Source organism: Aotus nancymaae, unplaced genomic scaffold, assembly GCF_030222135.1.
Source record: "Aotus nancymaae isolate 86718 unplaced genomic scaffold, 86718_ANA_hifiasm-v0.15.2.pri h1tg000021l, whole genome shotgun sequence".
Taxonomy (NCBI): domain Eukaryota; kingdom Metazoa; phylum Chordata; class Mammalia; order Primates; family Aotidae; genus Aotus; species Aotus nancymaae.
This window is the reverse complement of record NW_026988433.1, coordinates 420592-436043: the sequence shown is the minus strand read 5'-3', so window position 1 is coordinate 436043 and position 15452 is coordinate 420592. Positions and strand designations below refer to the sequence as shown.

Here is a 15452-nt window from a genome sequence, read left to right as displayed (position 1 = left end):
CAGAGAGCCCAGCCCTGCACCCACAGCTGGGGACCGAGGCTTGTGGGTCACCCTGTCCCCTGAGCCTGTTCTCTGCTGCAGGCCAGCGGGGCTAGGAGTCAGCACAGGTGACTGAATCTGGGTGAGATTCTTAGAGCGCACGCAACCGCAGCAACTCTCACGCTGCTGCGGGCAGACGAGTTTGAATACCTGAAGGTTCAGCTGGACTAGGTCTGCCTCCCTCTTGGCCAAAGCTGTTTCTAAGACACTGTTGTGTTCCCGCAGAGCTGCGTTGGACTGTCCGAGGCCCGTAAGCTTCCCTTTCTCATGCTCTAATTCGAGAGCCAACTTCTTGTTTGACTCTTCAAGGCGTTTTATCTTCTTCCTAAAGCCTCTGGATTCTTGAAGCTGAAACATACCAATGTCGCTGTGAAATTACACACACTGGTGAGTGGAGTTCACACACCCCAGAAACGGGTGAGTTTTCAACAAGAAACAGCAAAAACTCAGGCCGGGCGCAATGGCTCAAGCCTGTAATCCCAGCACTTCGGGAGGCCAAGACAAGTGGATCACTTGAGGTCAGGAGTTCGAGACCAGCCCGACCAACACGATAAAACCCCGTCTCTACTAAAAATACAAAAATTAGCTAGCATCGTGGCACATGCCTATAGCCACTGCACTCCAGCCTGGACAACAGAGCGGGACTCTGTCTCACAGAAAAAAAAAAAAAACAGTGAAAACTATAACACACCAATGAATGGGCTGGGTGCGGCAACTCATGCCTGTAATCCCAACACTCTGGGAGGCTGAGGTGGGCGGATCACTTTAGGTCAGGAGTTCGAGACCAGCCTGGCCAACATGATGAAACTCCATCTCTACCAAAAATACAAAAATTATCCAGGTGTGGTGGTGGGCACCTGTAGTTCCAGCTACTTGAGAAATTGAGGTGGGAGAATCACTTGAACCTGGGAAGTGGAGGCTGCAGTGAGATGAGATCATGCCACTGCACTCCAGCCTGGGTGACAGAGTGAGACTCTGTCCCCAAAAACCAAACACAACACAGCAATGAACACCACACAACCATGCTTGCTTCACAATCTGAAGGTAGTTGTGGTCATGGTCAGTTGCTTCCCCAGGCCCCTCTCCTTCCTCCTCGTAGCCAAGAGCCCGGCCTTCTCCTGGGCCATGGGCCTCTAGAGAAATCTGTCCAGGGACTGAGCCCTGGCCAAGCCACTCAGCAAGGTGGGCACGAGCAAAACCATCTCAGGACAGAAGGAAGACGGTGAGTAGAACAGGCAGCCCCCGTGTGACAGAGCTCCCCAGGGCCGGGCTGGGGAGGCAGAGGTGGGCCAGGACATGAGCGCTACCAGCACCACTGAAGCAAGAAAACTCTCACTGAACCTGGGGAGTTCTGAGTTCTTTTAAAGGCTTAAGTTGGGTTTTTATGTTTTGTTTTTGAGACAGAGTCTCGTTCTGTCACCCAGGCTGGAATGCACTGGTACAATCTCCACTCACTCCAACCTCCGTCTACCGGGTTCAAGCAATTCTCCTGCCTCAGCCTCCTGAGTAGCTAGGATTCGCCACCACACCCGGCTAATTTTTGTATTTTTAGTAGAGACGGGGTTTCACCATGTTGGCCAGGCTGGTCTCAAACTCTTGACCTCAGGTTACTCGCCCACCTTGGCCTCCCAAAGTGCTGGGATTACAGGCGTGAGGTGCCTGGCCGAGTTGTTTCTTGTTTGCAACCAAAGCATTTGAACTGAGAAGCGTTCCACTATGAATTCCATAATCATTCCGCCACAGAGGCTGTAAACACAACGGTCCTCCCCAAGGGCTGGAATCAGAGCCTGCCCCACCAAACACAATGGTCCTCCCCGAGGGCTGGAATCAGAGCCGCTGCTGCCGCCCCCTGCCCCCGCCCCCTGCCTCCACCCCCACCGCCACAGCCAGAGGCCCGTGGTCAGAAGGTGGCAACAGCAAGCAGCATCGCTGGGCTCATGTGAAGTTTTGACAGTGTGGCCAGGGCTCAAGTGACCTGCCCCATGCTGCTGTGACCGCAGATGCCCAGACCTCACCTCGTCCTCCAGCTCCAGCACCTTCTCCCGGGACTCCTCCAGCTCCTGGCTGGTCAGCGCGATGACCTCCTGCAGCTCCTTCTCCAGCAGCGTCTTGCTATGGCCGACAGTCTGCAGCTCTGCCTCTAGGGCCTGGATCCTCTCCTAAGGGCCAAGACGGAGCAGGTGCTTGGTCAGGGGACAGGCCCTGACCCCCACTTCCCGTGGCGCCTGCAGGTGTGAAGCCGTGCGGCTGCACAAACCAGACGGCAGCCGTCGGATGCAGTCTCACGATACTTCCCTTCTGTTAAAGAAGTTAAATTAACCAACCACAGCATGCACCTGACACACCGGTACAATCGGGACAAACAAAATCATCTCTTCAGCTCAATGCTTCAAAAACACAGAAGAAAATCTTACCTGCAGACAATGGCTATAAACCATCTGTGGCAAGCACACAGCACCAGGCATAATAAACACTACACGTGTGTTCACGCACCACACATCACGCACACACACGTATCACACAGCATACACATACCATGCATGCTCACATGCCGCACACATGCTTAGGTAACACGCCACACATGACACACGTCCTCACACTCCACACATACGTCCCACACGGTGTGCACATGCACGCTACACACCATGCACACAGGCACTCCCACACACATGCACATGTGCTCACACCCCTCACATGGCACACAAGGCACACACTCACACCTCACACCGCGCACACAGGTTCTCACACACCACACACACATGCTCCACAAAGTGCACCTATGCACTCCACGCCGCACACACACACCCCACACACCACGCACACACGTGCTCACACCCCACATACCATGCACATACGTTCCACACCGTGAACACACGCACTCAGCCCACACCGTGCACACGCAGTCAGCCCACACCGTGCACACACACGCTCCACACCGTGCACACACAGCACACACATGCTCACACCCCACACCGTGCACACACGTACTCAGCCCACACCGTGCACACGCACTCAGCCCACACCGTGCACACACAGCACACACATGCTCACACCCCACACCGTGCACACAGCACACTGCACACACATGCTCACACCCCACACACCGTGCACACACAGCACACTGCACACACATGCTCACACCCCACACACCGTGCACACATGCGCTCACACCCCACACCACACACTGCACACGTGCTCACACCCCACACTGTGCACACAAGCACACACTGTACACACATGCTCACACCCCACACTGTGCACACATGCACTCACACCCCACACACCACACACTGAACAGGCACTCACACACCACACCACACTGCACACACGTGCTCACACCCCACACACCGTGCACACACTCACTCAGCCCACACCATGCACACGCACTCAGCCCACACCACACAGCACACACTGCATACACGTGCTCATACCCCACACCATGCACACACGCACAGCCCACACCATGCACACACAGCACACACTGCACACACGCACTCACACCCCACACCGTGCACACACAGCCCACACCGTGCACACAGCCACCGTGCACACACCCCACACCACACTGCACACACGTGCTCACACCCCACACACCGTGCACACACGTGCTCAGCCCACACACCACACACACAGCACACACGTGCTCACACCCCACACCGTGCACACAAGCACACACTGTACACACATGCTCACACCCCACACTGTGCACACATGCACTCACACCCCACACCACACACTGAACACATGCACTCACACACACCACACTGCACACACGTGCTCACACCCCACACACCATGCACACATGCACTCAGCCCACACCGTGCACACGCACTCAGCCCACACCACACACAGCACACACTGCACACACGTGCTCACACCCCACACACCATGCACACACGCACAGCCCACACCGTGCACACACAGCACACACTGCACACACGTACTCACACCCCACACCGTGCACACACAGGCACCGTGCACACACCCCACACACCACACTGCACACACGTGCTCACACCCCACACACCGTGCACACACGTGCTCAGCCCACACACCACACACAGCACACTGCACACACGTGCTCACACCCCACACCGTGCACACACGCACTCAGCCCACACCATGCACACACACAGCACACGCACTCAGCCCACACATCACACACAGCACACATTGCACACACGTGCTCACACCCCACACACCATGCACACACGCACTCAGCCCACACCGTGCACACAGCACAGTGCACACATGCACTCAGCCCACACACCACAGCACACACTGCACACACGTGCTCACACCCCACACACCGTGCACACACGCACTCACACCCCACACACACACCACACACCGCACACACGTGCTTACCCCCACAAGTGCAGGGATACACACAGGCACAGGCGTGCTCTCAGACCCCACCACGTGCTGCCGATGGTCCCAGCCCTTCCCAAGCACTTTCCAGTGCCACTTAACCCTCACACGAGGGGGTTCTCATTCACCTCATTTTGGCTTCATTTCGCTGAGGATCAAAAAGGTGAGCAATTTGCCAAAAGCCACCACTTGCGAGTTCTGAGGCCCAGACAACGCAGACATCGGCCGGCGGCCGCACTACTCCTCACCCGCAACAGCGCAGTGAGGGGCCGGCTCTGCTGCCTTTGCAGCCTCCCCACCCCAGCCGTTCGTGAGCCCAAGGAAAACGGCATCTAAATCAAACTCCGCAACATTTTACAGAGCAACCAGGTGCGAGGGAGCACTTACTTATTTCATTTTAGACACAGAGTCTCACTCTGCCGCCCAGGCTGGAGTGCAGTGGCAAAATCACGGCTCACTGCAGTGTCTGCCTCCCATCCTGGGCTGAGAATGGCTGAGGCCATCCTCCCACCTCAGCCTCTCAAGTAGCTGGGACCACAGGCACATGCCACCATGCCCAGGTAACTTTCTTTGTATTCCTCGTAGACATGGGGTCTCGTTATGTTGCTCAGGCTGCTCTCAAACTCCTGGGCTCAACTGATCCTCCCGCCTCAGCCTCCCAAAGTGCTGGGATTACAGGTGTGAGCCACCATGCCTGGCCTAGGTGGTTTAATGTGACAAGAAAACCCCATGTTATGATACATTCTCTTCCTCCCCATAAATTCTTAAATGGACAAGAGACAGAAACAAGCTACACGTGAGAAATGCTAAGTCGTCAGTGCGAGGACACGGATTGGAGGATAACAACACACGGATGAACTCAGACAGAATTTTATGCCTACCAGGGAAACTGAGAGAGCATGGCAGGCTGCGGCCTCCACAGAAGGCCCTGCTCAGAGAGCCCTCCAGCGAGGCCACCGCAGCGCCGCTCCCTTCAAACGCTCCCTGAACCCTGCCAAACGCGGACCCCACACCCTCACTCCAGCTTCTCAGTGAACCTGGAGGCTGCTTTTCCTCCCGAGACTCGAGGAGGTGCAGAGGAAGCCGGAACACGGTGGACCAGGGCAGGCCCTGCCTCTGACCCTTGGGAGCAGCTGAACTTCTCTGAGCCAAGAAGGTTTCTTGAGGAATATGGGGTGAGCGCCACAGACCCCGGACTGTGTGGGGTTCTCAAGGCGACGCTCACTCACTGCGGGTTCCCAGCAACCTCGACGCCAAGTGGGAGTTGAGAGAGATGCCACCTCCCACGTGAGCTCGGCCCCGCTAGCCTTTAGGGGACAATCGCTGACAGAGAGCCCTCCCCGCACTGAGGGGCTGACGCTGATAAGGGAGGGCACGGCGTTACCTACATGTAGAGCCGGGCTGCCGTCGGTGCCGCCGCCCTGGGCTCGGAGCTGGAGCAGCTCTGCATCGGCAGCCTCCTTGGCCGCAAGCGCGTCCTGCAGGCGGCGGCTGAGGATGCCCACGGCGCTCTCGTAGGCCTTGTGCTTGGTCCTCATCTCCTTCTGGGCGCTGCTCAGGTCTGAGCCCAGCCGCCTCATCTTCTGCTTCTGTTCCGTGATGGCCCTGGGGTGTCACAAGGGAGACACGGGAGAAGCTGAATCACCCTCTTACGCTACCCTCCGGCATTCCGGTTTGTAACATCGGGCAACGGGAAGTGCGTTTTGGTGGCTGAGACCCTGGGCTCCTGGAGGCTGCCTCCACTGAAGCCCCACCCTCAGTTTCCCCAGAACCCAGCCGCCCCTAGGAAAGCCAGGTGAGCGTGGGCCTGTCCTGCAGGGGCTCATGCAGCAACGGGTCAGGCTGCGCCAGGCCAGTGGAAGCACTCAGTGAATTTATCCATTTCCACCACCAGCATCAGACCTGCCCTCCTCTCGGAGCAGCTTATAACCGACCCTGTGAATGCAGAGAAACAGTCTGCTCCTACCAGAAACGTTCTTGACTATCAGTAAGAATTTCAACCATCAGATTCTGAGTAAATCACCAGCTGATCAGAGCAAGGCAGTACAAGCACTCACGCCTGGAATCCCAGCACTCTGGGAGGCCGAGGCAGGAGCACTACTTGAGCCCCAGAGCACGCAACCAGCCTGGGCAACATACTGAGACCCCATCTTGACAAAAAATAAAAAAAATTAACCAGGCATGGTGGTGCAGACCTGTGGTCCCAGTTACTCCAGAGGCTGAGCTGGGAGGATCACTTCAGCCCAGGAGATTGAGGCTGCAGTGAGCTATGATGGCACGACTGCACTCACTCCAGCCTGGGCGATGGAATGAGACCATTTCAAAAACAAAACAAAAACCCCCAAAACTCTGCATTTAGGCAGGCATGGTGGCTCACATCTATCATCCCAGCATGTTGAGAGGCTGAGACAGGAGGACTGCTTGGGTCCAGGAGTTCAAGACCAGCCTGGGCAACATGGTGACTCCCTCTCTCTACAAAAATAACAAAGCAGCAAAGGGCATAGCACTGGAGAAGGAAGAAGACTCCTATGGCGTCTGCACACAAGTACCACGGGCGTGTGCGGGCAAAAGGCTCCTACGGCGTCTGCACACAAGTACCACGGGCGTGTGCGGGCAAAAGGCTCCTACGGCGTCTGCACACAAGTACCACGGGCGTGTGCGGGCAAAAGGCTCCTACGGCGTCTGCACACAAGTACCACGGGCGTGTGCGGGCAAAAGGCTCCTACGGCGTCTGCACACAAGTACCACGGCCGTGTGCGGGCAAAAGGCTCCTACGGCGTCTGCACACAAGTACCACGGGCGTGTGCGGGCAAAAGGCTCCTACGGCGTCTCCACACAAGTACCACGGGCACGTGCGGGCAAAAGGCTCCTACGGCGTCTGCACACAAGTACCACGGGCGTGTGCGGGCAAAAGGCTCCTACGGCGTCTGCACACAAGTACCACGGGCGTGTGCGGGCAAAAGGCTCCTACGGCGTCTGCACACAAGTACCACGGGCGTGTGCGGGCAAAAGGCTCCTACGGCGTCTGCACACAAGTACCACGGGCGTGTGCTGGCAAAAGGCTCCTACGGCGTCTGCACACAAGTACCACGGGCGTGTGCGGGCAACAGGCTCCTACGGCGTCTGCACACAAGTACCACGGGCGTGTGCGGGCAAAAGGCTCCTACGGCGTCTGCACACAAGTACCACGGGCGTGTGCGGGCAAAAGGCTCCTACGGCGTCTGCACACAAGTACCACGGGCGTGTGCGGGCAAAAGGCTCCTACGGCGTCTGCACACAAGTACCACGGGCGTGTGCGGGCAAAAGGCTCCTACGGCGTCTGCACACAAGTACCACGGCCGTGTGCGGGCAAAAGACTCCTACGGCGTCTGCACACAAGTACCACGGGCGCGTGCTGGCAAAAGGCTCCTACGGCGTCTGCACACAAGTACCACGGGCGCGTGCTGGCAAAAGGCTCCTACGGCGTCTGCACACAAGTACCACGGGCGCGTGCTGGCAAAAGGCTCCTACGGCGTCTGCACACAAGTACCACGGGCGCGTGCTGGCAAAAGGCTCCTACGGCGTCTGCACACAAGTACCACGGCCGTGTGCGGGCAAAAGACTCCTACGGCGTCTGCACACAAGTACCACGGGCGTGTGCGGGCAAAAGGCTCCTACGGCGTCTGCACACAAGTACCACGGGCGTGTGCGGGCAAAAGGCTCCTACGGCGTCTGCACACAAGTACCACGGCCGTGTGCGGGCAAAAGGCTCCTACGGCGTCTGCACACAAGTACCACGGCCGTGTGCGGGCAAAAGGCTCCTACGGCGTCTGCACACAAGTACCACGGGCGTGTGCGGGCAAAAGGCTCCTACGGCGTCTGCACACAAGTACCACGGGCGTGTGCGGGCAACAGGCTCCTACGGCGTCTGCACACAAGTACCACAGGCGTGTGCGGGCAAAAGGCTCCTACGGCGTCTGCACACAAGTACCACGGGCGTGTGCGGGCAAAAGGCTCCTACGGCGTCTGCACACAAGTACCACGGCCGTGTGCGGGCAAAAGACTCCTAGGCGTCTGCACACAATTACCACGGGCGTGTGCGGGCAAAAGGCTCCTACGGCGTCTGCACACAAGTACCACGGGCGTGTGCGGGCAAAAGGCTCCTACGGCGTCTGCACACAAGTACCACGGCCGTGTGCGGGCAAAAGACTCCTAGGCGTCTGCACACAATTACCACGGGCGTGTGCGGGCAAAAGGCTCCTACGGCGTCTGCACACAAGTACCACGGGCGTGTGCTGGCAAGAGGCTCCTACGGCGTCTCCACACAAGTACCACGGGCGTGTGCGGGCAAAAGACTCCTACGGCGTCTGCACACAAGTACCACGGCCGTGTGCGGGCAAAAGGCTCCTACGGCGTCTGCACACAAGTACCACGGGCGTGTGCTGGCAAAAGGCTCCTACGGCGTCTGCACACAAGTACCACGGGCGTGTGCGGGCAAAAGGCTCCTACGGCGTCTCCACACAAGTACCACGGGCGTGTGTGGGCAAAAGGCTCCTACGGCGTCTCCACACAAGTACCACGGGCGTGTGCGGGCAAAAGGCTCCTACGGCGTCTGCACACAAGTACCACGGGCGTGTGCGGGCAAAAGGCTCCTACGGCGTCTGCACACAAGTACCACGGGCGCGTGCGGGCAAAAGGCTCCTACGGCGTCTCCACACAAGTACCACGGGCGTGTGCGGGCAAAAGGCTCCTACGGCGTCCGCACACAAGTACCACGGGCGTGTGCGGGCAAAAGGCTCCTACGGCGTCTCCACACAAGTACCACGGGCGTGTGCGGGCAAAAGGCTCCTACGGCGTCTGCACACAAGTACCACGGGCGCGTGCTGGCAAAAGGCTCCTACGGCGTCTCCACACAAGTACCACGGCCGTGTGCGGGCAAAAGGCTCCTACGGCGTCCGCACACAAGTACCACGGGCGTGTGCGGGCAAAAGGCTCCTACGGCGTCTCCACACAAGTACCACGGGCGTGTGCGGGCAAAAGGCTCCTACGGCGTCTGCACACAAGTACCACGGGCGTGTGCGGGCAAAAGGCTCCTACGGCGTCTCCACACAAGTACCACGGCCGTGTGCGGGCAAAAGGCTCCTACGGCGTCTGCACACAATTACCACAGCCGTGTGCGGGCAAAAGACTCCTACGGCGTCTGCACACAAGTACCACGGGCGCGTGCTGGCAAAAGGCTCCTACGGCGTCTGCACACAAGTACCACGGGCGTGTGCTGGCAAAAGGCTCCTACGGCGTCTGCACACAAGTACCACGGGCGCGTGCTGGCAAAAGGCTCCTACGGCGTCTCCACACAAGTACCACGGGCGTGTGCTGGCAAAAGGCTCCTACGGCGTCTGCACACAATTACCACAGCCGTGTGCGGGCAAAAGACTCCTACGGCGTCTGCACACAAGTACCACGGGCGTGTGCGGGCAAAAGACTCCTACGGCGTCTGCACACAAGTACCACGGGCGCGTGCTGGCAAAAGGCTCCTACGGCGTCTGCACACAATTACCACGGGCGTGTGCGGGCAAAAGACTCCTACGGCGTCTGCACACAAGTACCACGGGCGCGTGCTGGCAAAAGGCTCCTACGGCGTCTGCACACAAGTACCACGGGCGTGTGCTGGCAAAAGGCTCCTACGGCGTCTGCACACAATTACCACGGGCGTGTGCGGGCAAAAGACTCCTACGGCGTCTGCACACAAGTACCACGGGCGCGTGCTGGCAAAAGGCTCCTACGGCGTCTGCACACAATTACCACGGGCGTGTGCGGGCAAAAGACTCCTACGGCGTCTGCACACAAGTACCACGGGCGCGTGCTGGCAAAAGGCTCCTACGGCGTCTGCACACAATTACCACAGCCGTGTGCGGGCAAAAGGCTCCTACAGCGTCTGCACACAAGTACTACAGGCGTGTGTGGACAAGGCCTGTGTGTCCACGTTTATGTGAGCGTGAGGAGGTGTGAGGATGAAGCCCCCAAGTACCACAGGCGTGTGCGGATGAGGCCTGTGTGTCCACGTTTATGTGAGCATGAGGAGGTGTGAGGATGAAGCACACATGTACCACGGGCATTTGTGGGCGAGGCCTGTGTGTCCACGTTTATGTGAGCGTGAGGAGGTGTGAGGATGAAGCACACACGTACCATGGGCGTGTGTGGATGAGGCCTGTGTGTCCACATTTATGTGAGCGTGAGGAGGTGTGAGGATGAAGCACACACATACCATGGGTGTGTGTGGTTGAGGCCTGTGTGTCCACATTTACGTGAGCGTGAGGAGGTGTGAGGATGAAGCACACATGTACCACGGGCATCTGTGGGCGAGGCCTGTGTGTCCACGTTTATGTGAGCGTGAGGAGGTGTGAGGATGAAGCACACACGTACCACGGGTGTGTGCGGGCGAGGCCTGTGTGTCCACGTTTACGTGAACGTGAGGAGGTGTGAGGATGAAGCACACACGTACCATGGGCGTTTGTGGGCAAGGCCTGTGTGTCCACGTTTATGTGAGCGTGAGGTGTGAGGATGAAGCACACACGTACCACGGGCGTTTGTGGGCGAGGCCTGTGTGTCCACGTTTATGTGAGCGTGAGGTGTGAGGATGAAGCACACACGTACCACGGGCGTGTGCGGATGAGGCCTGTGTGTCCACGTTTACGTGAGCGTGAGGAGGTGTGAGGATGAAGCACACACGTACCACGGGCGTTTGTGGGCGAGGCCTGTGTGTCCACGTTTATGTGAGCGTGAGGAGGTGTGAGGATGAAGCCCACACGTACCACAGGCGTGTGCGGATGAGGCCTGTGTGTCCACGTTTACGTGAGCGTGAAGAGGTGTGAGGACAAACATGGAAGCATCTTCCAGGGGAGGGAGCCGGAGCAGGGAGGATGCCGCACAGAAAGTCAACCATAAAAACACACGGAGCTTCCGTTACAGGAGCTTTAGCGAGTCCACGATAAACTCAGATTATTTTGCAGAGGAGCAGCCACCAAACCACACGGACTCCACACCTGGGCCTTAACATTCCAAGTCGCCACGCTACCTCCCAAAGAGGGTGTCCCCACAACCCCAGAGGACCCCAAGGCTCTCCCGCCTCCGCCGGGCACACGCAGACTTACCTCCGCGCTTCCTGCTGCAACTCTTCAATTTGTTTCTTCAGTGCCTCATTGGCCTCTGTGACCGCGACCATCTGGTCCTTATCGAACTGCAAAGACTTCGGAAGGGAGGGAGGGAGGGCGTGAGGAGGGGCACTGCCGTCCCCAGCCCAGCTCCCCTCCCCAGCTCCAGCCCATCACCCCCGCCAATGGCACTGCTCAGGCCTGCCCTGGAGGACTTGGACCTTGAGAAAAACCCTGAGAGAGATACCTGCCTTCTTACAAACCACCCTTGATTGAGGCCAGCAAGTTTCCAGACGCTGTGTCCAAAGCATCAGAGGCACAACAGAGCATGACTGGGTCACAGGAAAGCCTGTGGACCCAGGACCCCTTCCCCAAGCTCCCGGGTCCCCTTCCCCAGAACCCCCAGTACCTTCCTGAGCCCCCAGGATCCTTCCCCACAGCCCTCGGGACCCTTCCCTGGAGAACCCGGGACCCCCCCCATGCCCTCCCTAGGCTCAACTGTGAGTGCCGAGGGCCACATCCCCCACCTGCTCCTGCCCTCACAGCCTTTCCGCAGCTCCTGTGTGCTAGGCGAGTCCCCAGAACCAGCCCAGGCCTGCAGCAGTGGGGTCTGAACATGCTGTGACTGCATTGCTGAGTCCTCCAGCCTCCTGTAGCCACAGTTGCCGGCCTCCCAGCTCACCCCGCGCTCCCCCATCAGCCCCGCCCACCTCCCCAGCTCACCCCGCGCTCCCCATCAGCCCCGCCCACCTCCCCAGCTCACCCCGCGCTCCCCCATCAGCCCCGCCCACCTCCCCAGCTCATCCCGCGCTCCCCCATCAGCCCCGCCCACCTCCCCAGCTCACCCCGCGCTCCCCCATCAGCCCCGCCCTCCCCCATCAGCCCCGCCCACCTCCCCAGCTCACCCCGCGCTCCCCCATCAGCCCCGCCCTCCCCCATCAGCCCCGCCCACCTCCCCAGCTCACCCCGCGCTCCCCCATCAGCCCCGCCCACCTCCCCAGCTCACCCCGCGCTCCCCCATCAGCCCCGCCCACCTCCCCAGCTCACCCCGCGCTCCCCCATCAGCCCCTACTTTCCCACACTGATGGCACCAGCCTCACCACTTCAGCACCAGCTACTCACAGGCCTCAGCCTGGCTCCTACTGAGCCAGACACGACGACCAATCTGGGACCTTGGCTTGGTCCTCTCGGGCAACTTCAGAAACATCATAAGCAAAACGACGCCCTTGGTCTACTGTCCGTCAGACCACCCTCCCCCAATTTACTGCTGCTCTCCAGATTCCTCATCTCACCTCCTGGTTCTCAGCTTGGATGACTAGACAGGAACCTGGACTGTCCCACACCCCTTCCCCTCACCTCCCGCTCACCCGCTCTGCCACCTGCATCCGAGAAACCATCCCCAGCATCCCCAGCACGCGCTGTGTGTAGAAGCCACGCCAGGCTCAGTCTCCACAGGAATGTGACTGGCTCTGGCCAGTCCCAGCTCTGCACCCACCACAAGGGACTCCGAGGGTCCCCGGGCCCCAGCATCCTGCCCTGACGTGGGTTCTCCACGGAACCCTCTCCCTTGCTCTCTGCATAGCGATCACTCTCCTCTCACACACTGGCTCCCAGGGGCCCGCGGCAATGGAGGGAAGCCAGGTGCCTCACGGGGTCTCCTCGCTCCCTCTCTTCATGCAATGTCGCCACCTGGACCTAACAGGCCTCACTGGACTGACCCCCCAGGACCTAACAACCAAGCCTCACCGGCTGCTCCCCTAGGACCTACCGGGCCTCACCGGCTGCCCCTCCAGGACCTACCAACCAGGCCTCACCGGCTGCCCCTCCGGGACCCACCAACCAGGCCTCACCGGCTGCCCCTCCGGGACCCACCAACCAGGCCTCACCGGCTGCCCCTCTGGGACCCACCAACCAGGCCTCACCGGCTGCCCCTCCGGGACCTATGCTCCAGGTGGGCCTTGTTCTGGGCTGTTCCTTCAAAAGCCTCTCCCCACCTTGCCCCCACCCCGCCCCAGATACGGTGGGCCCCCAACTGCTTCGGCTGAATCCTCTCCAGCGAGCGAGTCAGTCCAACACTGGCAGACCTGCAGGTGTGTCTCCATCTCGTCTCGCTCCTTCTGCGCGGCCTGGAGATGCCCTTCGAGGTCCACCATCTGCTGCCGGGCCTGGGACGCCTCCCTGTGCAGGCGTGAGAGCTCCGCCTCCGCGGCCCGCTTCTCTCCCTGCACGTGCGTTAGCTCCTGCCGCAGCTCCTTCAGCTCTGAGTCCAGCCTCTTCCTGGTGGCCTTCAGCTCACTGATGAGCTGGTCTTTGGAGGCGGCATCGCGCCGGTAGGCCTCCACCATCACCTGCCAGAAAGACCGAGCTGTGAGCCCGCGTTTGTGGGCCTTCCTGGGGGTCAAGCTGGCTTCAACAGAAATGATTACCACTTATCGGAGCCATAACGTTTTTGAGGTAAAGATACATTTCATCAAATCTAAGCCTCCATCGACTGAGATACAGCATTATTTATTCACAGGTGACATCACTGCCTAATCAAGAGTCCGTGTGATGCACGTGGCGGGCATATTGGCCTCCTAGACGTCGCCTCCATTCCAGGGGCCTGGCTCTCTCCCGCCTTTAGCTGCACTGCTTTGCTTCCAACAGGTCATCCCCTTGCTTGGGGCTTGGTAATAAAACAAAATAAAAGCAGCACTCACAACACGCTTCAGGGGTCGCCCGCGCTCAGAAATAAAATACAGCAGGCCGGGCGCGGTGGCTCACGTTTGTAATCTCAGCACTTTGGGAGGCCGCATCACAACGTCAGGAGTTTGAGACTAGCCTGGCCGATATGGTGAAACCCCCTCTCTACTAAAAATACAAATATTAGCCGGGCGTGGGGCATGTGCCTGTAGTCCCAGCTACTTGGGAGGCTGAGGCAGGAGAATCACTGGATCCCAGCAGGCGGAGGTTGCAGTGACAGGGACAGCACTACTGCATGCCAGCCTGAGTGACAGAGCCAGACTCCATCTCAAAAACAAACAAAACCGCAGCACTCACGCCGCTGCTTTGGGGGTGGCCCTCGCTCGGTAACAAAACACAGCAGCACTCAGGATACAGATTCAGGGGTGGTCCTAACTCAGATCCCACAAAGTCCAACAGGAGGGAGAGTTCACCAGCAGGTTTCCCAGATGCCGCCTAAAGGAAAAAGTGGTTCTGGAAAAGCGGGGAAAGGGAGCAGCCTCTGGGAGTGACAGTGCTGACAGGAAGGCTCAAGGTCCCAAAGGTGGTGGCCATGCAGGAAAGGTCAGACACATTCTATGTGAAAAGCATGGCAAAGTCATGGAAGCCATGGAAAAGTTCAAGTCTGGGATGAGATTCAATGAAGTGGCCGCACAATACAGTGAAGATAAAGCCAGGCAAGGGGGCGACTTGGGTTGGGTGACCAGATGGTCCATGGTGGGACCATTTCAAGAAGCAGCATTTGCCTTGCCTGTAAGTGGGATGGATAAGCCTGTGTTTACAGACCCACCAGTTAAGACAAAATTTGGATATCGTATTATTATGGCTGAAGGAAGATAAAAAAAATCATATGAAAGACTGAAAAAAAATCCAACAAGAGGTACTGGCTTCACTGACACAAAATTAATATATTCCATGTCTTTTTGGGTGACCATGATTTGTTTCAATGCTGGAACTCCATGTAAATTTTTCAAAGACATTTTAAATGGCAAACCCAACCTGCGCGGTAACACCACCACACAACACATACAGCTCCATGGAGGAAGCAACAGTTGCTCCAATAACAGCCGCCCCTGGAGGTCTGAGGGCCAAGACCCCCACCCCGCTGTGGAAGTGAGTCTTGACTTTGGAGATTAAGTTTCTTTAAAAAAAAGTTAAAGAGGGCCAGGCGCGGTGGCTCACGCCTGTAAT

General features: G+C 58.5%; 1 protein-coding gene and 1 pseudogene across 2 annotated transcripts in view; one reads left to right on the top strand and one right to left on the bottom strand.

Moving 5' to 3' along the window:
- Nucleotides 1–15452, bottom strand: part of GOLGA3 (golgin A3) — a 72163-nt gene that overhangs the window by 12336 nt on the left and 44375 nt on the right. For both annotated transcript variants that reach the window (XM_064379519.1, XM_064379520.1), the window contains exons 13-17: nucleotides 13625–13888; nucleotides 11541–11635; nucleotides 5799–6015; nucleotides 2055–2198; nucleotides 190–387 (exon numbers count right to left, since the gene is read on the bottom strand). In XM_064379519.1, coding sequence (XP_064235589.1) covers nucleotides 190–387; nucleotides 2055–2198; nucleotides 5799–6015; nucleotides 11541–11635; nucleotides 13625–13888 — 918 coding nt within the window. The remainder of the gene's footprint in view (nucleotides 1–189; nucleotides 388–2054; nucleotides 2199–5798; nucleotides 6016–11540; nucleotides 11636–13624; nucleotides 13889–15452) is intronic.
- LOC135276212 (peptidyl-prolyl cis-trans isomerase NIMA-interacting 4-like) lies at nucleotides 14711–15101 on the top strand (annotated as a pseudogene).